Source organism: Camarhynchus parvulus, chromosome 26, assembly GCF_901933205.1.
Source record: "Camarhynchus parvulus chromosome 26, STF_HiC, whole genome shotgun sequence".
Taxonomy (NCBI): Eukaryota; Metazoa; Chordata; class Aves; order Passeriformes; family Thraupidae; genus Camarhynchus; species Camarhynchus parvulus.
This window is the reverse complement of record NC_044596.1, coordinates 4,621,705-4,645,762: the sequence shown is the minus strand read 5'-3', so window position 1 is coordinate 4,645,762 and position 24,058 is coordinate 4,621,705. Positions and strand designations below refer to the sequence as shown.

The 24,058-nt window shown below is 54.9% G+C and overlaps 1 protein-coding gene across 8 annotated transcripts in view; it reads left to right on the top strand.

The window, feature by feature from the left end:
- FOXP4 (forkhead box P4) overlaps window positions 1-24,058 on the top strand; it is a 58,036-nt gene that overhangs the window by 17,011 nt on the left and 16,967 nt on the right. For 6 of the 8 annotated variants that reach the window (XM_030965635.1, XM_030965633.1, XM_030965634.1 and 3 more), the window contains exons 2-5: window positions 2,231-2,441; window positions 11,772-11,861; window positions 18,872-18,994; window positions 20,684-20,770. In XM_030965635.1, coding sequence (XP_030821495.1) covers window positions 2,247-2,441; window positions 11,772-11,861; window positions 18,872-18,994; window positions 20,684-20,770 — 495 coding nt within the window. In that variant the 5' untranslated portion in view covers window positions 2,231-2,246. Of the gene's footprint in view, window positions 1-2,230; window positions 2,442-11,771; window positions 11,862-12,790; window positions 12,862-18,871; window positions 18,995-20,683; window positions 20,771-24,058 lie in introns of those variants that run through there. The other 2 variants (XM_030965637.1, XM_030965638.1) reach the window with 2 other exon arrangements.

Below are 24,058 nucleotides of genomic sequence, written 5' to 3'. Positions count from 1 at the left end.
TATAACCTCGCAGACACCGGCTTCGTTTTTATTTTTTCTTTTTCTTTAAGGTTTTGTAAAACTTTTTATAGGAATGGAAATATTTCCATTATTATGATGATGACTTTCTTTTATGGCTTCCCTCGCAGCGTTGTTGGGATCCCAGACACTCCAGCATCCCAGAGGGGTTTGGGAACGGGAAGTGGAGTTTTACAGGACTTGGAGAGGGAACTCAGCTGGCCCGGTGTCCCCAGCTCCGGGAATCACCCGGGCTGCAGGAATCTGCTCCAGCATCCCGCCTCTGGCAGGGGCTGGAACCACCAGAGCAAGCCCACGGCTCCTCCACCAGCAGAGATTTCCTCCTAATTCCCAACAGTTAAACTCCAGTTTGTGCCCGAAGCCAGGAAAGTTTTATATCCTTTCCAAAACTGTCTTTTTTCTTTTTTTTTTTTTTTTTTTTTCCTTTTTTAATACTTCCTGTTGTAACTCTGGATATTCCTGTTCTCCATGTAAAAGTCAAATCCCTGCTGGAATCCTGATGAGTTTCTGACCCTGGTGATGCCGTTGGAGTGTCGGACACGAAGCGTTCCCCGTGGGGCCTTGTGGATTTCAGAGGGAAAACGGGAATAGGAACGGCAATAACTTCACATTTCTGAACTTGAAATCCTTGAAATTCAAAGTGGGGAAGGAAATAATGTAGTTTTAAGGAAAAAGTGAGGGGCTCATTCCAGATTTTTGCTGCTAAGGCAACATCCTGTAAGCATCCCATCGTTGGGAAGCTGCTCCAACCAAACCCAAATCCCAATAATCCCCTTAACCTTGAGCTGTCCCACAGCCACCGGTGTGTCACCCTCTGAGCCCTGGGACAGTGGGAGGGAGCCAGGAGCTCCCCTTGGGAATGGATGTCACTCATATCCCCTGCGGAAATGACTTTTGAAATGCAGATAATCTCCGACATGCAAATGAGCAGCTCGCTGCTCCCTGTTTAATATGAATGATCAGCCCCTGAATAGCGATTATTACACGCCACATTTCAGCAATTATGTTGTTCCTGGTTTGTCTCGCTGCCTTTTGGGGTGTGGAGGGGGGAAATAGGGAAGAAAAGAGGGTGGAAAGAGAAAGGGGGGTGGTGTTTTTTCATCCCATCCCTCTGGTTTTGTTCCCGTCTTGTTACAAACTCCGCGAGCAGCGGCGGGTGAGCGCTGAGCCCGTGCTGGTGGGATGGAGGGGTGTGGAAATAAAACTGCTTTTCCATGGAGGAAAATGTGTGTTGGAAGGGGAGGGAGAGACCCTCACTCCTGGGTGAATTCTGTGCTGCCACTTTTGTGTGTCAGGGCTGGAAGTGGCAGAGACCAGTGCTGGGTATGCTGGTCCCGTTTCCTGCAGTGCCAGCCCAAATCCAGGAGTTTTTCCAAGAAAAAGGCACCCTCAGCCTCACAACCACCAACCTGCCACTCATCCGAGCCCAATGAGCAAAAACTGGGAGAAGGGAAGGATTTTCCAACCCGTGTTCTGCCGGGCTCTCGTTCCCACATCCCAGCTCTGCCGTTCCTTTGGGTTTCCTCAGCCTGGCACCTTCTGCCAGGTGGTTTTTCCAGCTGGGAAGTGGTGGTTTGCTGGGAGGTGAAGCACTTGGAGGGGATGTTTCGACTTTGTTAGGATTTTTCAGGGTGGAATCCGAGGTTCTCTGTGTCTTGCTGGGGCTTCGGGTGTGCTCTCACCATTAAATACTTTGGTATTTGGGGAAAAACAAACGGATTACTGGGGCTCTGTGTCTTGCTGGAGCCTCGGGTGTGCTCTCACCATGAATACTTTGGGATTTGGGGAAAACGGATTCCTGGATTTGGGGAAAACAGATTCCTGGATCTCTGTGTCTCGCTGGGGCTTCAGGTGTGCTCTCACCATTAAATACTTTGGGATTTGGGGAAAACAAATGGATTCCTGGAACTCTGTGTCTTGCTGGGGCTTCGGGTGTGCTCTCACCATGAATACGTTGAGATGTGGGGAAAACAAACGGATTCCTGGAGCTCTGTGCCTTGCACCAGGCTCAGGGAAAGCTGGAATTGTGGGTTTTCATAAGGACTGGGTTACACTTGCTTTGCCTAGGGACGTGCACTGTGTTTGCAGCAACTCCACGTTTATTTTTTTGGGGCGAACCGAACACAACTAAAACCCAACACGCTTTGACACCCACCCCACCGGGATCAGCGATCTCAGCCCCCATTCTCAAGCTCTTCTCCCCCCTCTCTAGGTCCTGCTAGCGAGTCATGATGGTTGAATCTGCCTCGGAGACGATCCGTTCCACGCCCTCGGCGCAGAACGGGGTGAGCAGCCTGAGCAATCAGCCCGATGGCGGCGGCAGCGGGGGCGGCCCCGGGGGCGGCGGCCGCGACGGAGCCGCCGGAGCCGAGGCCAACGGAGAGATGAGCCCCGTGGAGCTCCTGCACTTCCAGCAGCAGCAGGTAATTCAGGCAATTCAACCTGTTCCTTCAAGCCTGGCTTGCACAGGCAGCGGGGTCCTGCAAGGATGCGGTTTGGGGACGACATCAGGTTTTGCCGTGAATTGTGCTCTGGGTTGGGTTGCGCCAGGTTTGGCCATTCGTGGTTGAGGTGCCCCAAAAATTCGTGGTTGAGGTGCCCCAGAAATTCGTGGTTGTGGTGCCCCAAAAATCAGGTTTGGCCATTCGTGGTTGAGGTGCCCCTCCTCGCACAGGCAGCGGGGTCCTGCAAGGATGCGGTTTGGGGATGACATTGGGTTTTGCCGTGATTTGCGCTTGGGGTTGGGTTGCGCCAGGTTTGGCCATTCGTGGTTGAGGTGCCCCAGAAAACAGGGGTTTGTCCTTGTCCCACATGCCTTGGGAAGCAGAGCCCATCCATCCAAACCTGTTCCTTCAAGCCTGGCTTGCACAGGCAGCGGGGTCCTGCAAGGATGCGGTTTGGGGACGACATCGGGTTTTGCCATGATTTGTGCTCGGGGTTGGGTTGCGCCAGGTTTGGCCATTCGTGGTTGAGTGCCCCAAAAATCAGGTTTGCCCATTCGTGGTTGAGGTGCCCCTGCTTGCACAGGCAGCGGGGTTCCGCAAGGATGTGGTTTGGGGACAACATTGGGTTTTGCTGTGATTTGTGCTCGGGGTTGGGTTGCGCCAGGTTTGGCCATTCGTGGTTGAGGTGCCCCACATTCCTTGGGAAGCAGAGCCCATCCATCCAAACCTGCTGGATTTTTCCTGCCTGCTCTACCCCCCATCAATCCGTGGGGCTAAGACTCCAAAAACCTTCAACCATTCGTGGTTGAGGTGCCCCAAAAATCAAGGGTTTGTCCTTGCCCCACATGCCTTGGGAAGCAGAGCCCATCCATCCAAACCTGCTGGTTTTTTCCTGCCTGCTCTGCCCCCCATCAATCCGAGGGGCTGAGACACCAAAAACCTTTGCTGTAACAGGAGCAGGTCCTCCCTAAGAGGATTTTGGTTTTCCAGGATCTGCTTTCCCATTCCCAGCGCTCCTGGAGATTGAACCTCACCCACAGGACACGTGTGACAGTGACATGTGTGTGCAGCAGCTCTGGGTTAGCCCCTGCCACACGTGTCCCCTCTCATCCCTGGGAACGTGCCTGCAGCTTACCTTTCCAAACAAACTTTGGCAAAAAAACATCAATTTCCCTGCTCGGCTACTAAATAAGGCAATGATCCCTCTCCTCGTACGGAGATCGCCTCCCTGAGCCATAAATTCCAGCGTGAAAGCTGTAAAAAATTGCTGTGTCTGATACTTTAGTAGGGAGTGCTGTAAATCCATTACCTGGATAACAGGCGTTCCGCACGCCGCTAAGCCCCTGTTCCCCGCATCCAAAGGGTAATCATGCGTGTAATGCTGCTGCCAGTGCCCCTCTGAGGAGCTCCCTGCTCTCCCTCCTGGAATTCCAGCGGATAACGGGAGATCCGTGTGTCCCCCCAGCCAAAAAAAAAACGCAAATCGTGGCTGTGAAACGGGGGATCTCCTCCAGAAAATCGGGCTTTTCATCCTTGTGGATGCTCCCGGTGGATGCTGATGTTTCATTTCACCCCCGTGGTGTTTCTCCTGGTGGATTCCTGGTGGGAAGCTGGCTGGCATGTGGGATTATTAAAGCAGAGGGTTTGGTGTCACTTGAGGTTTTTTTTTCAAAAACACCAAGTGACACCTCCAGCGACAGCACCTGGGGAATGGGGAGAACCTATCCCAAGGATTATCCATCTTCCTGCTTCAGGGAGCAGGCTGAGCACCAGCTGGGGTCAGGAATAAATGTCCCCACAGCGGGAGTTTTGGACAATTAGGTGCTTGATGGAGGCTTTGCTCCATCCCCGGGAGCACCCAGCGTTCTGCCCAGGTTTTTGGATGGCTGGGCTGTTCTGTGTGCTCGCTCCCTCACCCTGGAATGGCAGCACTCCATCCTGATTCTCATTGAGCTTTATGAAATCCCCCCAAGAAACCTTGGGGCTGGGAGCCCACGTTTCATCCTGGTGACCCCAAATCTCTGTGTCCGTGGGGATTTCTGTGCCCAGATTCCATTTGTGCCCAGATTTGACCTTTTCCAGCGCCTGTCACCTCGCTGGTTTTACAAGTGTGAAGCCAAACAGGTCTTGGCAGGGAATTTTTGGGTTGAAGCTGCTCTCCAAGGGCGCTGCCTCGAGGTGGGTGGGATGTTGAGGCCGTGGGGGTGCTATGGGGTGCTCAGGGACCTTGTTCTGGGGCGTCCCTGGAACAAGGATTGCTGAGACGGGGTCACCCAGCTCTGAACATTCCCTCCCCATCCTCATCCATCCCAATCCACGCCACTTCCCAGAGAGCCTGGAAGGGGAGAGCAGGGTGGAAAGGGCATCCCCTCCCCTTCCTCCCTCCTCCTCCTCCTCTCCCTCCCTCTCCCCAGCCCGGGGGGGTTAAATCCCTGCATTTCAATGCTCGGGACGGGGCTGAAAAGCCTCAATAGCTCGCAGCAGCTTTGTGCAGGGGCTGGCGGAGGGGAGAGGTCGCCCTGGGGCACCGGGGGCAGCCCCCGGCCCGGGACCCCTCCCCTGTCCCCGCTGTTGCTGTGGGAACGTGGAGGGACCTCCCAAAGGGACCTGCCAGCCCCTCCTGCCAGAAGCGGGAAAGGGGAAAGGGAAGGGAGGGCCCTGGAAGGGCAGGGGAGGAGAAAGGGAAGAAGGAAAAGGAAAGGAAAAAAAAGGAAAGGAAAGGAAAGGAAAGGAAAGAAAGGAAAGGAAAGGAAAGGAAAGGAAAGGAAAGGAAAGGAAAAGGAAAGGAAAGGAAAGGAAAGGAAAGGAATGAAGGAAGGAAGGGAAGGAAGGGAAGGAAGGGAAGGGAGTAAGGGAAGGGGAAGGTAAGGAAGGGAAGGAAGAGAGAAGGAAAAGGAAAGGGAAAGGAAAGGAAAGAAAAGGAAAAAGGAAAAGGAAAAGGAAAAGGAAAAGGAAAAAGGAAAAAGGAAAGAGGAAAGGAAAGGAAAAAGGAAAGGAAAAGAGGCATGGGGTGATGGGGATGGCACATCCCTGTGGTGGGGGATCCTCTGGATTTTTAGGAGTGGGAATAAAGCGCTGCTCAGCCACGATTTGGGGTTTTCCAGGGTGGGTTGTTTTTTGGTTTTTTTTGCTGAATTGCTGCAAAGAATTCCAGCTTTTAGCCAGCAGCTGGTGTTTGAATCCATGGGGTGCAGTGAGATGGAGTCCCTGCAGGTTTGGGGTGCAGGGAATGGAGGGAAAGGATGGAAAAAAATCCTTGCAGAGTTCCACATGGAGAACCCAAATCCGTGCAAACCTCGTGGAGCAGGGATGTCCTGGGACGAGCAAGGGGACAATCCCTGAGTCTGGCACCCCACAGGAGCTCCCTCCAGCTCTAAATCCATGGAAAAGGAGCCAGCCGGAAAATCCAGCTGCTCTGGCGTTGTTTGGGGTTGTTTTATGGTGCAAAAAATACCAAAAAAAAAAAAATTTCAGCTTGCTGCAGACAGACGTCAAAGAAACGGGGAGGAATAAACAAAAATAAGACTTGTTTTGGAGAAGGAGCAAATGGGACTTTTTTGGGAGTTGGGGAAGGGTGTGGAGGGGGAGGAGAGGCACTTTGCTGCCCTGGGAGAGATACCATTCCATAAAACATGTGATCACATCTCAAATATATTGTGTAATCCTCTATTATTAGGGTATTTAAGATAAAAACGAGGCCGGAGCACTTAAGTGAAACTCATCTCTCTCTTCACTTCCCTGATTCATATTTAATATTTCACTGAGGACAAATGCAGGAGCAGTTTTTCCTTTTCCCCTCCTTTTTTCCCCCATTTCCCCCCTTTTTTCCCTCCTTTTCCCCCTTTTTTCCCCCTTTTTTTCCTGCTTTTTCCCATTTTTCTCCCCTTTTTTCTCCCCTTTTTTCCCTTCTTTTTTCCCTTTCCTCCCCTTTTCCTTACCCTCACCCTGTTCCCTCATTTTCCCCCCTTTTTCCCCTTTTATTCCCCTTTTTTTCCATGGGCTGGGATTGTCAGGAGGGTGTTCCTTGTCCTCTTAATTAGTGGGGCTGGGTTTGACCCCTTCCCTGTGAGGATTGAAGAGTCAGGAGCAGAGGAATAAAATCCAGGAGTGCTGGAGCAGGGCAGAACAGCTGGGGCTGGGCCACAGACACAGAGCTGGGTGTAAAAAGGGATTTTTTTTCATTTTCCTGTGAGGAATTATGTCTTTTTTTTTTTTTGTTCATTTGGATCTCTTGGAGCCATTTGGTTCTGGTTAAGCGAGGCCAGGGCTGGGCTGGTGGAAGTGCTCCTCAATATGGCATCATTTACTGTTAATATCCAGCTAAAAATATCCCTGTGTGTTGTTTTAATGGCTCTAATTCTGGAATGTGACGATGTCATTTTTATGAGGTTAGTGTAAAAAATCTTCCTTTTTTTTTTTTTTTTTCACCGTTTTTTCAGCCCTTCCCAACCTCTCTCCACCCTCCAAAAGGATCGGAGGGAAAAGGGAAGATAAAAATTCCCTTCCTCCTTCTTTCCATGCAAAGTTCTTGCTTTAATGGTGTTTTTTCTCTTTTGGGAGGTAAAACACCATATAAAGCTCTGATCCAGGTGGAAAATCCCTCAGCTGATTTTGGGCAGCTCTTCCCAGCTGGAATTAAAAACCCCATCCTCATAAAGTGAAATATCTGGTAAATGAGGCACTTTCAAATACCCCAAGCAAGATTTTCCTTTGTCCTGGGATTATTTTGTGTTGATTTTTGGGGGCGGGGGTGAGACTGTGGCTCCTCCTTTTCAGATGACCCATGGATGTCTCCATGCTCTCCAAACTTTTTTTTTTTTTTTTGAGTTCTTGACCCGTTTCTTCCCAATCAGGAGACCTCAGAGAGGCTCTGCTGGGGCAGGTTTTGAGGAGAAAAAGGCAGGGATAAGGATTAATCCCACATTAATCCAAGGTGTGGTGTGAGGCAGCTCTCCCTGGGCTATTCCAGGGCTGGAACCAGGTTTGGGTTTTTTTTTGGTTTTTTGGATTTGGTGGGTTTTTTTGGGTTTTGGGTTTTTGTTGTTGTTGTTGTTTTCGTTTTGTTTTGGTTTGTTTTTTTTTTTGAGGGGGGGTGGGTTATGGTTTTTTTTTTGGTTTTTGGTTTTTGTTTTGGTTTGGTTTTTTTCTGGTGTTTCCCCATGGCAGAAAGGGGAATTTGTGGTATTTACCATGGAAAAGGCAAAAATCGGCCAAAATCTGCCCTTGCTAGGGTCTGGAGAAACATCCAGCACATCCAGGGATAGAGGGGCAAAAATCAGAATAATCCTCAGGTAGGCTGGGTGAAAATTGGAAAATGAGGCTGCTCCCCTGCTGGAGGATGTCTGGATTTGGGGATGGTTCGTAGAATTTGGGGATTTGGGGTCTGAGGGGAGGGATGAGCATCCCTGGGGGCATCCTGGGTGCAGGAAAACCTCCGGTGCTGTGGGAGCAGGTCCTGGCAGGGTGGGATTGATCCCAGCATGGCTGGGATGGAAATTTTGGCTGTTCATTGATCCCTTGCCCATCCCAGCACACAGCTCCCAGCATCTCCCACCTCTCGCTGCAAGCCCAGGTGTGTTCCACATCCCAAGGAAGTTCTGGGCCTCCCCCAGCCATGTTCAGGTCCCCATCCTCTTCCTCATCCTGGAGTGTGCTGCTCTTGGGGATGGCAGAGCCAAACCACAGCAGCCCTGGCTGTGTCCGAGACAAACTCTCTCTGGGATCATCTGCAAACTTTTTCTGGGATAATCTGCAAATTTTTTCTGGGATAATCTGCAGATTTTTTCTGGGGTCATTTGCAAACTTTTTCTGGGATCATCTGCAAACTTTTTCTGGGATAATCTGCAAATTTTTTCTGGGATAATCTGCAAACTTTTTCTGGGATTATTTGCAAATTTTTTCTGGGGTTATTTGCAAACTTTTTCTGGGGTCATTTGCAGACTTGTTCTGGGATCGTTTGGTGATCAGAGGGAGTTTGACACAAGGAATTCATTCCCCATTCTGGGTGATGTGCTGATGGATAACACCAGGATAACACTCCTGGGTAACACCAGGCATTGGGATATGGGTTAATTTTTATTTATAAATCATTTTCCCTCTGGTTCACAGAGGTAAAATCCCATCTACTCCCACAGGGAAGCTCTTCCTTCTGCTTCCCACCTCCTCAGCCCCAAGGAGAGGCTCTGACTGATGGAAATCTTCATCCCCCCACCACTGGGTGCTCCACATGCTTTGTTTGGGCAACAAATGCAGCCGACAGGTGGCTTTGCATCCTGAAATTCCATCCTGGGTGCTCCACATGCTCTGTCTAGGTTCCATCCCTGTTTGAGGGACCTGCAGGAGGTTCCATCCCTGTCTGAGGGACCTGCAGCAGGTTCCATCACTGTGTGAGGGACCTGCAGCAGGTTCCATCACTGTGTGAGGGACCTGCAGCAGGTTCCATCCCTGAGGGACCTGCAGCAGGTTCTATACGTGTCTGAGGGACCTGCAGCAGGTTCTATACGTGTCTGAGGGATCTGCAGCAGGTTCCATCCCTGTCTGAGGGACCTGCAGCCGGTTCCATCCCTGTCTGAGGGACCTGCAGCAGGTTCCATCCCTGAGGGACCTGTAGCAGGTTCCATCCCTGTCTGAGGTATCTGCAGCAGGTTCCATCCCTGAGGGACCCTGCAGCAGGTTCTATCCGTGTCTGAGGGACCTGTAGCAGGTTCCATCCCTGTCTGAGGTATCTGCAGCAGGTTCCATCCCTGTCTGAGGGACCTGCAGCAGGTTCCATCCCTGTCTGCAGCTGAGCCCAGCTCAGGATGGAGAGGGGACAGAGGCAATGGAGGGAGGGGGCAGCTCCGGGCGCTTGCCAGAGAGGCCCCTGTGTGCAATTGTGAGGCCAAGTCGGGGTTGGTTTTTTTTTTTTTTCCTGTAAATCTTTGTAATTTCGTGCTTCAGAGCACACCAAAGTGAGGGAGCCAGCGGGGAGTGAATTAAATTCCCCCCTGAGAGGCGGCGCGGTGGGGCCGAGCCGCCACCCCGGGCCAGCCAGGCCTTGGGAAGAGAAATTTGAACTTTGGGAAGACAAATTTCGGGAGAAATCCTTTGCAGCACTTTTTTGTGTGCTGGAGAAGTTTTGTGCAGCACTTTTTGTGCGCTGGAATTCTGTTCCTGAGGCTTTTCCCCCTGTGTTTTCCATCCCGTGCTGCGCTGATTTTTGCCAGGCCGGGGCAAGGCCCTGCCCTCGCTGGGTCTCCTCTGTGAGGTGGTGCTTGCAAAAATGGCAGGAATTGCACATGGAGAAGCCAAATCCACGGAAAACTCTGCTAAAAGACACTTGGAAAAGCAGCTAAAGCTCAGGGGTTTGCTGTGGGGATGTGGGATGCAGCTCCAGCACCCATCCTGATGGGAGCCTCGGGCCTGAGCTGCCATCAAGTGGATTCCTCCACCTTGGCTTTTAACTGGAATTACTGTTTTCATTTCTAAAAGTAATTAAAATATCAGACCTTGAGCTGTCATAACTGTCACAGGGTTTTTGTGCTCGCATTACCGATGCACATCTATCCCTGGTAATAGCAGGGAAAATAAAATGCCCTGAAGAGAAAAGAAAACATTGGGGCTGAGGGAGCTTCGGGATCAGGACCATGGGATTTTTCCATCAGTGATTCCCAGTGGTGAATTGTGGTGTTTGTCCTCGAGGATCTGAGTTTTGAGTTGTTCGGATAAAGAAGGTTTGGGAGTTATTGGTCAGTGGCCATGGGACAGCTCTGGGTGGACAATCCTGGGATGCAGCTCTGGTAATTCACCACAGGAATAGGAAATTAGGATCCATTTACTTATAAAATTCCTCAGGTTTTGATTTTCCTAGGGATCTCTGGTTCATGTGATGGTGACAAACACAGCCGTGTCTGGGGTGTTTGGTTTGGGCCTCCTACTATGAAATTACAATTTTTTTATAAAATAACCCTTTGCTCTCTGGCTCCAAGTGGAAATTCCTTCTCATTTTCCACGTGCCCTTGTAGTGCCTGTCCAGCTGCACAGAGTGGGTCAGGTGGATTTTCCACCCAAAGATGTGGCACGGCTGGGGCATCCTGTGCTCTTCCCAAGAGGAGCACAGGGAGGGCCTGAAATGGGACCTAAAATGCTGGGAATGACTTTTCATGGGTGCTCCATTTGAGGAGGGGCTCTGGGTTAGGGTTCTGTGGGTGCTCCTTGGTTTGGATCAACAGGTGAGGCGTGTGCTGAGCTGTGAGTGGATTTGAGGGGGGGAAGAAGGGTGGAGATTTTTCAGAAATGAGCCCTAAAAACCCCAGAAGGAAGGAAAAGAATCTCTGTAAAGCAGAAATAAGGAGCAAACAGCTCTGGGAGCACTGGGTTGTTTTCCTCAGAGCTTTACTCCTTTTCCTGGCTCCCAAGCTCTTTTTCTCAGCTCACGCTCGCTCCTCTCTCCTCATCTCTTCACAGGATTTTCCTTAATTTCCCTTTTTCTCCAGCTGCCCGCAGTGCTGGGCATGGCTCTCTTGTACCTGTGTTTTTCACAAGTGCGTTTCATCCATTTCTGTTGTTTTTTCACTATTTTTATGGGATTCCCTGTAAAAACTTGAAGAACTCATCACTTTTTCTAGGCAAACCCCCCTAAAAACAGTCAGGTTTCATGTGTGGGTTGCTGAGCACCTCCTGGTTCACCATCAATCCACTCAGACACATTCCTGGATTGATTCAGGCTGGAATCCTGCACTTGGCTTCACCCAAACCTGGCTGGTGACTGGAACTTTCTGCCACAATCCAGTTAATAAAATCAAATACCCACGGTGGCTTTGGGCACAAGGGACAGCTGCAGGAAGGTGCTGGTGATGGCTTTGAAATAAATCAGCCAAGGGACAGATCTCTGCGTGGCTGTGGCAGGGCTGGGGTTTGGGAGTGATCCTTGTGAGGTGGGAATGCTGGAGCTGGTGGGGATTTTTGGGAGAGGACAGGCTTGTCTGTCCCCGTGGGAACTGGGAGAGTGCTGGTCTCTAATGGGATATACTGGTGGGGATTTTTGGGAGAGGACAGGATTGTTTGTCCCCATGGGTACTGGGAGAGTTTTGGTCTCTAATGGGATGTACTGGTGGGGATTTCTGGGAGAGATTCCCCATGGGTACTGGGAGAGTGCTGGTCTCTAATGGGATGTACTGGTGTGGCAGGAGGGAGCATCAGGGAGCGCTGCCCTCTCTGTGCATCAAACCCATCCCATGAGGGAAATCCATGGAGAAGGAGCCAGAGCTGGAGGAAGAGGAGGAGGAGGAGGGAGCCTTGCTCATGCCCACCCCTGTGTCTCTCTTGCAGGCTCTGCAGGTGGCTCGGCAGTTCCTGCTGCAGCAGGCCACGGGGCTCAGCTCCCCCAGCAGCAACGAGGGCAAGCAGCCAGCAGTGCAGGTGAGCCCCAAGTGTCCCTGTCACCCCCTCCTGGGGACAACACAAACCCCTGTCACCACCATGGCTGGAGCACTCCAGGAGTTAAATCCTCTGGAAACCTCCAGAAGTTTATTGGGAGGTTTTTTGGGTATGGGAATGGTTGGGGAGGGAAGGTCACTGTGTGTCACCACTTTTTGGGACAGAGTTTTGGAGACAGAGTTTCCCAGGGCTGGAGCATCCCAGGTTTGATGCTGAGTGCTGTGAGGGTGGCACAGGGCTGGAAAAGGGAACAATCTTTTGGGCTGGAGCCAAGGCAGGTCCTCCAGGATGGGACAGAGGCCCAGCTGGGATGGGGATTTGTGGCACTGGCAGGAAAACGGGCTTTGGGTTGGCACATCCTGCTCCTGTAGGGATGGGGAACCTCCCTTTGCTCCCCTTCTCTGCCAAAGGAAAAGGGCAGAAAATGGGCAGGAGAGGGGTGAAATCTGGAGAGTCAGGGAAGCAGGGAGAAGCAAAGCCCAAGCGATGGGAAGTGACAATTTAAATAGCTGTGCGGAGGGGCTCTCCCTTCAGGCTAATTAAATTTATCGGAGAACAGCAGGTTACCTTATTAGAGCCACGTGGGTTTAATTAACAAAGGAAAGTAATTAGCACAAGCGCTCTCGGAGCTGGAGGTCCTGCCTGTGCCAGGCTGAGCCGGGTGGCAGCAGGAGCCAGGCTGGGATGGGCAATCCCGGGATCCTCTCCTGGCTTGGAGTGCCAGGGCATGGCTGAGCCATCCAGCAGCAAATCCCAGAGCTGCCGGGGGGTCAGGAGAGCCCAGAACCCCCCGGGCTGGGAAACAGCAGCTGGGTGGGAGCAGTGGGAATTAGTCAGGGCTCCTACGGCACAAACAGGCGGCTTTTTCCAGCGGTGCCGGCAGGAAGGAAATGCAGTCACTGCATGGAAAATGTCTGCAGAGGACAAAGGCGGCGAGGGTGAAGTCAGATTCCGGTAACCGGCGCCTCGCTCCCCTCCGTGGGTGTGTGTCCCTGCACTCCTCCTCCTCCTCCTCCTCCTCCTGCTGCTGCTGCTGCTGCTGCTCCTTATCCCTCCTTGCTCTCCCTGGTATTCCCGGCTGGATGCAGCCGAACATCCCGTGCTGCTCCCCAGCCTCCCCTGCCTGCCTGCCCATCTGGCCAGCGGCTTTCGCCGGAGCAAACTGGATCTCCTTCCTCTCTCCCTCTCCCTCCCTCCCCTCCTCCCTTTTTTCTCTCTCTCCGTGTTGCAAAAAGGACTTGTGAAAGTTGTAGACGTGAGTCAGAAATAGCTCATAACTCAGCAGCCTCCCCCCGCGGCCCCGGCGGCAGCTGGAGCGGGATCTGACCGAGGGGAGATAGGGGATTAAGCAGACTCCTTTGAAAGGAAGTTTATCTAAGGCACCGTGGTGTGGATGAGACTGGCCAGGACGGCTGCAAGAGGAGGAGGAGGAGGAAGGCTGGGTCCCAGCACAGCCCTCCTTGGCTTGGAGGCAGCAGGAAGCGCAGCAGGGTGGGAATGTTTGGGAATTGGGGTGTCCTTGGGGTGCCAGCCCCCCCCAGGTTTGGGAATGGATTTCCACATCCACGGGGAATTTTGTCTCCCCCCAGCTCTGTGCCAGATGGTTCCTGGCCCCCAGTCCTGGGGGAATGAGCAGGAGGGTCCCAGTGCTGGCCGGGAGACCCCCGTGCTTGCCCACACTATGTACTGTCCTTGTCACCCCGTTGATGGGGATGGGACATTTTTGGGGCACCAAGCCAGCAGGATTAATGACATTCCCAACAGCCTGAGCTTAAAAACAACCAGGGAGCTGCTGGGCTCAGCAACATCTTGGATTGGGGTTTATTTTGGAGTAGGGACCCTCTTCCCACAGATGTCTGGAGGTGTGTGTGGACAGTCTCATGTTGTCACTCCAGTTACAGCTGCAGGAAAGGGGAAAAACCCCAAAACCCCATCTGTGGGTGTTCGAAAACATTTAAAAATAAGTTTATTTCTTTACAACTTTAAAACTCTTGAAAACTTGGTGGGCACTGACAAAGTGCTGCTTTTGGGGGCTTTTGGTGTTGCGGGGTGTTGTCATCCTGGGATGGTGGGAGCAGCAGATCCCCCTGGGATCCAGGAAAACCCTGGGGAGGAGGTGCTGGAAAAGCAGCACCCCAGTGCTGCCTTGGAGGCACCTGGAATGATGGGGTGCCCTCTTTGGGTGCCCTCAGAGCTGCCTTTGCTGGGATCAAGTGGCTGCAAGGGGAGAGGGGCTGGAGGGCACCCGGGGAAGGGAGGAGAGAGGAGTTTGGAGCAAACTGCGGGAAATTGCTTTTCTTTTGTCTGCTGCAGCGGGGAGGGCAGCAGAGCGGAAAAGTGTATTTTGTTGATTTGAAACTTGAGTGAAATGGGTAATGAAGACAGATCAATACCAGCCCTTCTGCGTTCCCTCTCCGGGAAAAAAAAATCCAGCAGCAGCAGCAGCAGCCTGTCCGTCCGTCTGGGCTCGCACCGAGGTTTTTCCATTTGAACTTGCAGCATCCCTGTCTGTCCCTGCCCCATCCCAAAGCCCCCAGCTCTGCCAGCCCGGTGCCACTGCCACCATCCCACTCTGGGATTGGTGTTTTGGGTTCACAGAGGAGCAAAGTCACTTTAATCCCTGCAGAATCACCGGTGACAGAGCTGTGCCAGCACCCCGTGCTCACGGAGGGGATGTAGGGACCCTGCCCTGGTGGTGCTGGGGACAGGGGCTGGCTGAGGAGGGGGCTCAGTGCTGTCACCTCTGCTGCCACTGTCCCCCAGGCAGCAACTGGAGCCCAGCCAGGTGTGATTGGGGCCTCCCCAGCAGGAAGGCTGCGCTAACGAGGATGTGCTAATGAGGATGCTCTAACGAGGATACACATTGGGCTGAACATGCCGGGGATTGATTCCTCCTTTCCTTCACAGGAAGCTGAACATCAGGGCCTGGTGTCCTCCATGCTGGTTTCCCCCCACCTGCTCACCCTGCTGCCAACCCACCCCGGGCACTCACTTGGTGCTGGGGCTGTTCAGAGTGTTCCTAAAATTGTTCCTAAAACACCCACAGCCTCAAAACCCAGCCTGGCACGTGGGGCTGAGCTTCATTTCTCCTCTGACCCTGGGCATTGTCTCATCCCAGCCTGGTGAGGTCTAGAGGTGGCACAGCAGCGTTTGGGTGGCCCTGTGCCACCCCTCAGGGTTTGTAAGCCATGGCTGGGGTCACCTCGGTGTCAGTGGCATCACTGCCTGGCCCCGGGCACTGGGAGCACTCCCAGACTGTCTGAGCCAGCTGGATCTTGGAGCTCACCCAGGGATGCTGAGTGCAGGAAGGGAGGCCAGGATGTGCCAGGAGGGTTGGGGTTGCTCTTGTCCTGTGAGAATTGGGTGCTCTGGGGTGGGGTTTGCTCATCCCCTGCCCTTAAAACAGCACAACTTGAAGCTGCTTTTGGTGGTTGTTCCCTCCCTTCTGTTCCCAGTCTCCTCAGTTTGTTTCTGTTTGGTTTGGATTTGAAAAGAGTGGTTAAAATTAGAAAAAAACAGCACAAACATGTTTCCTGCTGTTTCTAACTGGGAGTTAAACCCCAAGACTGGATCAGAGCAGGGACCTGCATCCCTGAGCTCTGTGGAAAACCAGGAGCACCCTCTGGAGAGAGAGAGGGGTGTGATCCCAGGGCCAGCAGGGATTGGGGGGACGAGGTCTGGGCTGTGTGGTTGAGGTGTGGAGCAGGAGCTGCCCCTTCCCGTCCTGGCAGTGACGTGCAGCCCTTGGGGACGTGGTGGCTCCTGCAGTGACCTCCCAGCCCGGGTGACAGCAGAGCAGGGATGTTTGGATGCTGGTGGAGGATGTCCCCAGGCTGTGCCAAGCCAGCTGTCCCCAGGGTCAGGAGGGCACTGTCCCTCTGATGACAACGCTGTGGCGCTGCGAGCCAAGGCTGCCGGGCCGTGGCTTCCCCCGCTCTGCCTTGTGCCTGGGAGTTCCACCCGCTTCCCGTAAAAACAACCCAAAAAAAAAATCCAGGAAAAATTGCTCAAGAGCCTCTCTCCCCATCCTGCCTCGTTCCACACGGCCAAGTCCTGCTTCCCTCAGCTGGCTTTGGCTCAGGGAGGGAATATTCCCTGGGATACCTGCCTGCTTTTCCACCCACTGCCTCTGGCACGGGGATTACAGCCGGGCCCGCCTGGAAAAGCAGCCCCTGGAGATGCTGCTGGCCGGCCCGAGCAGCGCCGGCTGTTTCTGGGAGCAGCCAGAGCTGTTAGTAAGCACTTTCTGCGGGGTGGCAGCCGGCCAAGGCGTGAGTCAAACCCTTCCTGACTCGGTGTCTGGCAGATGCCAGCTCGTGACGCGTCGGGCTGGTCCCCAGCCGCTGCTGCTGCTGCTGCTGCGCGGGGCTGCTGCCGGGACCTGCTTCCCCAGGGATGTGCTGGCTGCAGGAACACTTCCTGGCTGCTCCCATGCCTGGGGGTGGGGGCAGCTGGGTGACACTCACCCCTCAGCTGGGTGGCACTCACCCCTCACAGCCTCTGTGCTGCTCTGGTGTCCAGGGATGGGGGCAGCTGGGTGGCACTCACCCCTCAGCTGGGTGACACTCACCCCTCAGCTGGGTGGCACTCACCCCTCACAGCCCCTGTGCTGCTGTGCCTGGCACCCCTCAGCTCTCATGCATCCCAGATTTTGAGGCAGTTGCTGCCCAGATCCCGCTGTTATCCAGGGATGCCAGGCTGGCCTCATATCCTGCCATAGGGAGTCTTGTCGCTGAGGGCCATGGCTGCAGGTGAAGGGGTGTCATCCCTGTGGGGCGTTTGGCCAGGTTGGGATGGGCATTTCCATCCCCATTTCCATTCCCATCTCATTTAGCGGAGCAGCAGCTCTCCCTGTCCCCAACAGAGGCAGCTGGCAGTGTCACCAGAGCTGGGGACAGAAACCCCCCAGCACTGGGGTTTGCTGGCCCACATTGGGGTCAAGGCAGTGCTGGAGCATTCCCAGCACAAGGGCGTGGGATGAATGGGAGCAAAACCGCCTGTAAGTGGGAATTTCCTCTTTTACTGAAAGTTGCTGCTTTCCCTGGAAACCTTAACTGGGAGAGGAGCGTTTTCCACGCTGTGGGGAAATTCTTCACAGGAACCAAGGAAGCAGCAGAGCTCAGATGCCCCTCTCAAGTTCACCCCACTCCCTCCTCACCCCCACACGGATCCGCCACCATTTCTCCGTGTCAGCTCCGCATCCGAGCGGGGGGGAAGGAAAAAAAAAAAGCCATTTAATGCAGACAAAGGTTGTATGAAAATATAATTCTGCTTTTGTTAGCAGCCATCAAACTCTAAAAAGCGTCACTTTTGTTTTCTTGTAACATTGTGAAAACCTCGTGTCGGATCGAGAGCTGGGGCCCTCTCGACTAATCGCCTCTCCTTTGTGTTTTTAGATTATAGGGGCAATTAGTGTTGTCAAAACCTCTGGCAATTCTCTTTGCTCTTGACAGGGTGTCAGTCCGCTGGGCGAGAAATGGAAGGTGTTATAACTCTCCGGTAATTAGGATGCCTCCGATTTGAAAATGCCAGCAAACGTGTTCGAGGGGCCGCGGGAGGGCGCGGGGAGCCCGCCCGGCCTTGGGGGGGGATGTGGAGGAGCAATTAATTAGGGGCTCTCATTCCGAGCACGTTGCTGGCTGATGAATTGGCAGAGGGAAATTAGCGGCGCTCCTGGGCGCGCACCTCGCTCTCCTCGCCTGCCCAGATGTTCACCCGGGGCTTGGCACAGCTGGCTGTGAGCACCTGGGTGCCCAAACAGCAGCTCTGCACTGGGTGCTGGTGCTCAGGGGCTTTTGGTGGGTGTGGAGCCTTGCAGGGTGCTGAGCTCCAGCCCTTGGGTGGGAAGTCGGAGGAGTTTAATCGATAGCTCCGCCACGGAGGTGGCTGGAGGGGGAAACGCTGGTGACAAACAGAGCTCGCCCCGTGCCCGGCGCCTCCCTGCAGCAGAATGCCTGAGTAAATAGATAAGGCTTTGCAATCTCCCTTGAAGGTCAGCTGGACACCCATCACAGATGGGAGGGACTGCACGGGGCCACCCTGTGGTCCCATCCCTGCAAGGGGTCCAGGCTGGCATCACTGGGAGGGTTGGCAGGATCCAGGTTCTCCATGGGGCTTTGCTGGGTTTCTCTGCTCCTTGAGGTCCTGAGATCCTGGGCTGAGGGGCTGAGGAGCTGTTTAGTTTGGATCAGAACCAGGTCCTTGGCGTGCAGCTGGATCCTGGCTTGTGCTCTGCCCCATCCCACGTGCCAGGGAGCTGCTGCCTCTTCCTGGGATCCCCTGGAAGAGCTCATGGTGGCTCCTGACCAGCAATTCTTGTTTGCTTTCCCAGGAATATGAGGCAGAGCCTTGGGAAGGGCTTTGGGCTGGTGGGATTGGTGGGAGGCCAGGACAAGGCAGCTCCTGATGGCTCCATCCGGGCATTGCTCCACCTGGGCAGGACCCAGCAGGGCTGGGATCCATCACTGACACCTTCCCAGGAGCTTTGCCTGGGGTGTGGACCCGTGTTTTGATAACCAAAGGCAGGGGCTGGCAGGTTCCCTCGGCCCTCCCTCCTCTTGGCACAGTAATTACAGGAGTTACTGGTGTCAGCTGGAGGTAAAGCTTTGATGTGTCTGGAGAACCCCGTAACCTCTTCCTCAGCGCTCTGCTCTGCGGAGTTATTTGGGTGATCAGTATCTTCCCACTTCCCTGGCGTTTCCCTCCACCCTTCCCATGCTCCCAGCAGGGGAGGCAGCTGTGCTTTGATGCCCAGCTCCCCCAGCTAAATTGCATTTAAAGAAGAGCTCTCAGCTTCTTCAGAGCTCTCATGGTTCAGGAAGCTTCGTCCTGGTGCCAGCAGCACCATGGGACATCTCCTTGCCATTGCCATGTCCCAGGGGACAAAGAGTGGTGACAGAGTTGTGGGGGACATGGAGGATGCTCTGGGAGAGGCACTGCTGGTGTTTGGGGAGGTCGGGGTTGGGAGTGGTGACGTGTCCTTGCTGTCACAGGTCCCCGTGTCCGTGGCCATGATGTCCCCGCAGATGATCACGCCGCAGCAGATGCAGCAGATCCTGTCCCCACCCCAGCTCCAGGCCCTCCTGCAGCAGCAGCAGGCAATAATGCTGCAACAGGTAACACTGCACCTAGGGCTGAATCCAGCCAGGCAATTCCCACCGGGCTCTGGGAATGCTGGGGTTTGTTGGAGGCACAAAAACGGGTCCTTCCCTCCTTCTGCTTTCCACATAGCTCCTTCGGGATTCCCAGCACGTCCGGGGATGAAAAGAGCTGCAGGTGCTGACAGTGCTGGTGCTGCCACCCTGAGCCGGGGTCTCAAAACCTGCAAAATTCCTGCTCAAGGGCTGCTTTGGGGCTGCCCAGCTCCTGGGAAAAGCCGGGGTCAGGGTGGATGATCTTGGTTCAATGTGCCCCAAGCAGAGCCCCCGTGGCCAATGCTGGGCTTTGGGCAGGTGCCTGTGTCCAGCTCCAGAGCTGAGGTTTGTTTCTCATGGCCCTGCTCGACTTTTCCAGAGATTTTAGTCAGATGGGGAGGGAAGAAAAAGGAGGAGAAGGAAAAAAAAAAAAAAAGCAGATTTCCACTCTGAAACAAAATCTGTCTGCTTGGGTAAACAGCTGCCGGCAGCGGGAAGGAGGGAGAGAGGGAGAAACCCCACAAGCATCCTCCACACCCTTCCTCCTGCCTCCAGTACCTGTTTACTCCAAACAGCCTGATAAGGATTCAAGGTTGGCCCCAGGGAAAGAACAAAGGGTAAACACTACCCTGGGTGGGTCCTTCCACAAGCCTCTTTGGAGCCGGATAAAGAAACACGTTTGACTGCAAATTAAACAACCCAGGCCGGAATAGCTCACATTCTCCACCGGCAGCAAACCAAACATCACACCTCTCACCCCTGACCCAATGTTCCTGCTCCCAGCCCGGCCACTCTGCAGCTCCCTGGCTCGGGGGTAAACACGCAGCCCCTCCAAACCTGTTCTCAGACACAAACAGCCACCGGCTGCTGGCAGCCCCGGGCTGATAAAGGCTTCCCAGCATCCCCAGGGACATTCCTGAGCCTCTTCGAGGGGGCTGGGGGGGGTCTCACTGACCTCCCCGTGCCTTCCTCCCCCTCCCTGCACGCAGCACAGTTTATTTAGGGGCTAGGGTGAGAGCTGGTGGCGATGCTGGGCAGGTCCCAGCGCTGCCTGTGGGCACTGGGGCCCTCTCTGGTGGCTCCCCTGTGGAGCCAGGGGGTTTATCCCTGTTTTAAACAGCTCTGCCTTGATTTAAGGGGCTGTTTGACTGCAGGGCTGAACCCCCAGCTCTCACAGGCCAGGGGTTGTGGCTTCTCCTGGTCCTCCCCACTGGCTCTCACAGCACTTGTCAGGGGTGTTTTGGGGTCCCACCGTGCCAAAACTGGGGGTTCCCCACCCTGAAGTGCCCTGTGATGTGCCAGAGCACCCCAGCCTGCTTTTCTGTCAAAGCTGGCATTAAAATAAACATCAGGGTGGGCACTGGGGGGTGTTTGGGGGCTTCAAGGGCCATGGGCATCCAGAGCCCTTGGCAATGCATGCCCAGGGTTCCTGTGCTGCCCTGACTCCCCTGGTGGGTGCTTTCCCTCCTGCCCTGCACCGGGTGACACAGGGAGCCCTGGTGACAGTGCCAGGAGCTGGAGTGGCTGTGGCAAAGCCTTGGCACTGGGCATGGGGTGCTGAGGTGGGCACGGGGTGGTGAGGTGGGCACGGGGTGGTGAGGTGGGCACGGGGTGCTGAGGTGGGCACGGGGTGGTTCCACTGCTGATCCCGTTGCTCTCTCCCCATTCCAGCTGCAGGAATACTACAAGAAGCAGCAGGAGCAGCTTCACCTGCAGCTGTTGACCCAGCAGCAAGCCGGAAAGCAGCAACCCAAAGAGGTGAGCTCACCTGGAGGGCACCAGCACAACACAAGGTGTGGGACAACCCCCAGGGAGCCCATGGCAGTGGGACATGGGACGTGCTGCTCTGGGGGTGCCAGGCTGACCTGTCCTGTCACTGGGAGTTGTTCTTTCTCTTTTTCCTCCTCCTCTTCCTCCCTCTCTGTGATCTGGTGGGGATGTGGGGATGTGGGGCAGCACTGGAGGGGCACTGGAGCCTCCCTGGTGACAGGGACAGGTGCCATCCCCGCAGGACAGAGCAAGGGCTCCCCAAATCCCCCATGGTGGGATCAGAGAAGGCCCAGCCCAGCCCAGCCCTGCCAGGCTCAGCTTGGGCAGCCCAGTCCTGGCTGAGCTGGCACAGCGGTGCCCTGGTGAGTGGGCAGGGCTGGTCAGGTGGCACCAGAGCTGGGCTTTTCCTGCCAGGAAGGAAAAGGGTGGCTCTCCAAAGCGCAGGGAATGTGGCAAACAGCAGTGATTCCAGGAAAGGGCTTCTCCAGCAGGAGACTGAGGTGGGCAGGGCTCTCAGCCCCCCAGGATCACGCTGGCAGTGCCTGCTGGAGACTCATTTTGTGCCCCTGTGATTGCAGGAATCTTGCAGAACCCCTTCACACAGCAGCTGTTGCCCCCAAGGGCACAGTGACGCCCCCCAAGGGGTTGTGGCTGTGTTTTGGGGACGTGCTGGTCGCACAGAGGCTGGGGACAGAGCCCAGCCAGCAGACAGCACTGCTCCCTTCCTTTCCCTTGGCTGTTTTTGCCCCTCTCTCTTGCCAAAATGCTTCACGTGGGGATTTTTGCTGTGCAGTTTTGCAGAATTCACGTCTGGCGTTGCTGCCCCTCCCCTGAGTGTCCTTCCATGGGCTCCAGGTGACAAGGGACCTGTTCCTGAGCCACTCCCTCCACGTCCCTGCAACGCTGGGGCTGTTTGTGGCCATCACTCCTCCCAAAATCCAGCAGCCTGATGCACACCCAGCACTTGAAACTCAGTTTTTTGGCAGGGAGGGAAGATTTTAAGCCCAAGCTGTGTGTTGGGGTGGCACAACTGGCAAAGCCCCGCTGGCATCAGGGGACCAGGGTGGCTGCAGTGGCTCAGGGTCACCTGCTGCAGCCTCAGGCAGGCTCTCACTGTGGGCTGTGGGTGAATTTCCAGGCTCAGGGTTATCAGAACCATCTCCAGGAGCTGCTGGTGCTCGGGGAAATGGGGGAGGTGTAAATGTGGGCTTCCTCAAGGACTTTCCTGCTGGCCCTGGTGATGTTCTCTTGCAGCACCGAGCAGGGATATAATTAAGCTCTAACAAAGCGCTTGCTTAGCGGGCTCCGCTTTAAAAAGCTCGTGTTAACTTTTAATTAAATGGTACAGAGGAGATGGGAAATTTATCCAACAAGAAAGGGTGTAGCAGGGGGGGAAGGGGTGTTGGATGCTGCTGGAGGGGTGTGTGTCCAGCTTTCCTGCTGGGAAAAGCACTGAGGGGGTCTCAGCAAGGGGATGTCAGTGTTTCCCTTCCTCAAAATCCTTGGATAAGCTTTGGTTTCACCCCAAAAATTTGGGTGGGTGGTGTTCCTAAGGTCTGTGTTGATGTTTGATTGCTGGGAATGGTGATGCTGTGGCATCAGGGAAGAGCTGGAGTGTCCTGGGATGCCTCCACAGAGCTGCCCTTGGATCTTGCCTGGAAACCCACGGCCGGATTTAATTCCGGCCCTGCTGCAGCATTTGTAAACCCAGCGCCTCCTGCTTCCCCTCTGCCTGATTCCAAGGGCTCCTCTCCGTGAGTCAGCAGCTCAGAGCGGGATCTGCAGGTGGGAAGGACATCAGGAAGGAGCTGGGAGCAGGGGCAGCATCTCTGGGAGGAGCAGCTCTGATATCCCCAGGAGCAGGGGCAGCATCTCTGGGAGGAGCAGCTCTGATATCCCCGGTATGGGGAGTGCCCCAGAGAAGGGAAGGACACACAAGAGGATGGAAATGCGTGGGAAGAGCCTTTCAGCAGCATCCTGTCCCTAAGGATGTGGGGATGCTCCGTGTCCATGGGTGCTGTGCCACACTGGGGCCGTGAGGAAGGGCCAGAGCAAGGCAGCTGATCCATGGATCCATGCATCCCACCAGGATGGGGCTGAGCTGTGGCACATCCCAGCCTTTCCTGGAGTATTTTGCTGTGCTGGGGTGTGAGGGCCACCTCCAGGCTCCAGCAGCATCCTGGGTGTGGGGGAAACAAGGAGCTGTGCTCATGTCTCCCATCCTGCTCCTCCCGGGGTGCAGAGACCCCAAAATCCCCTGGGAAGGTCCCGGTGTGTCCCCAGAGCTGCCGAGGGCAAGGGCTGTCCCTGTGCTGAGGCAGGCAGGGTGGGGAGGGCGAGCTGCTGGCTCCTAACCCCGGTGTCAGCTTAATGAAGTGCTGCTGTCAGTCCCGCGTGTCACGGCGCAAACTCCTCCTGATGTGCTCATAAATCAAAGTGACGGCGCCTCCTGCCCCGGTGGCTGCACCCGCTCAGCTGCATCTAATGCACGGGGATGCTGCAGAGCCCCAGCCCCACACCGGGAACGGGCTGGGAATGAGCTGGGAACAGGCTGGGAATGATGGGCTGGGAATGATGGGCTGGGAATGAGCTGGGAACAGGCGGCTGGGAATGAGCTGGGAGGGCCAAGCCTCGGTGATGCTGCAGACCCTCAGCCCCACGCCGGGAATGGGCTGGGAATGGGTTGGGAATGAGCTGGAGGAGCCAAGCCTCGGTGGTGCTGCAGGCCCCCAGCCTCACGCCGGGAATGTGTTGGGAATGGGCTGGAAATTGGTTGGGAATGAGCTGGGAATGAGCTGGAGGAGCCAAGCCTCGGTGGTGCTGCAGACCCCCAGCCCCGTGCTGGGAAAGGGCTGGGAATGGGCTGGGAACGGGTTAGGAATGGGCTGGGAATGAGCTGGGGGAACCAAGCCCAGGATTCGGCCCCAGCTCCTCTGGGAGTGGCTTTTCCAATGGGAAGTGGGAGTTATGAGGATCAGCAGGGTGTGTGTGGTTTTGGGAATGCTGGGGCTGTCATCCAGGCTCTCCCCAGCCTGGTTTCTCCAGGGAAAGCTTGGCTTGGAACCCGTGGGCTGGTGGATGGCTCTGCATCCCTTCACCCATCTCTCAGGGGTGGCAGATTGGCTTCCCCATAGGATCAGCCCTTGGTTTCTCTTGGATTTGTGTTCCTGGGGCTGCTCCTCCTGTTCCTGCTCTGTGCCAGAGCCACGAGTGGGGTCAGGGGGCTCAGGGGGTCTGAATCCAGCCCGGCCAGGTCAGGAGAGCCTGGCTGGGCTG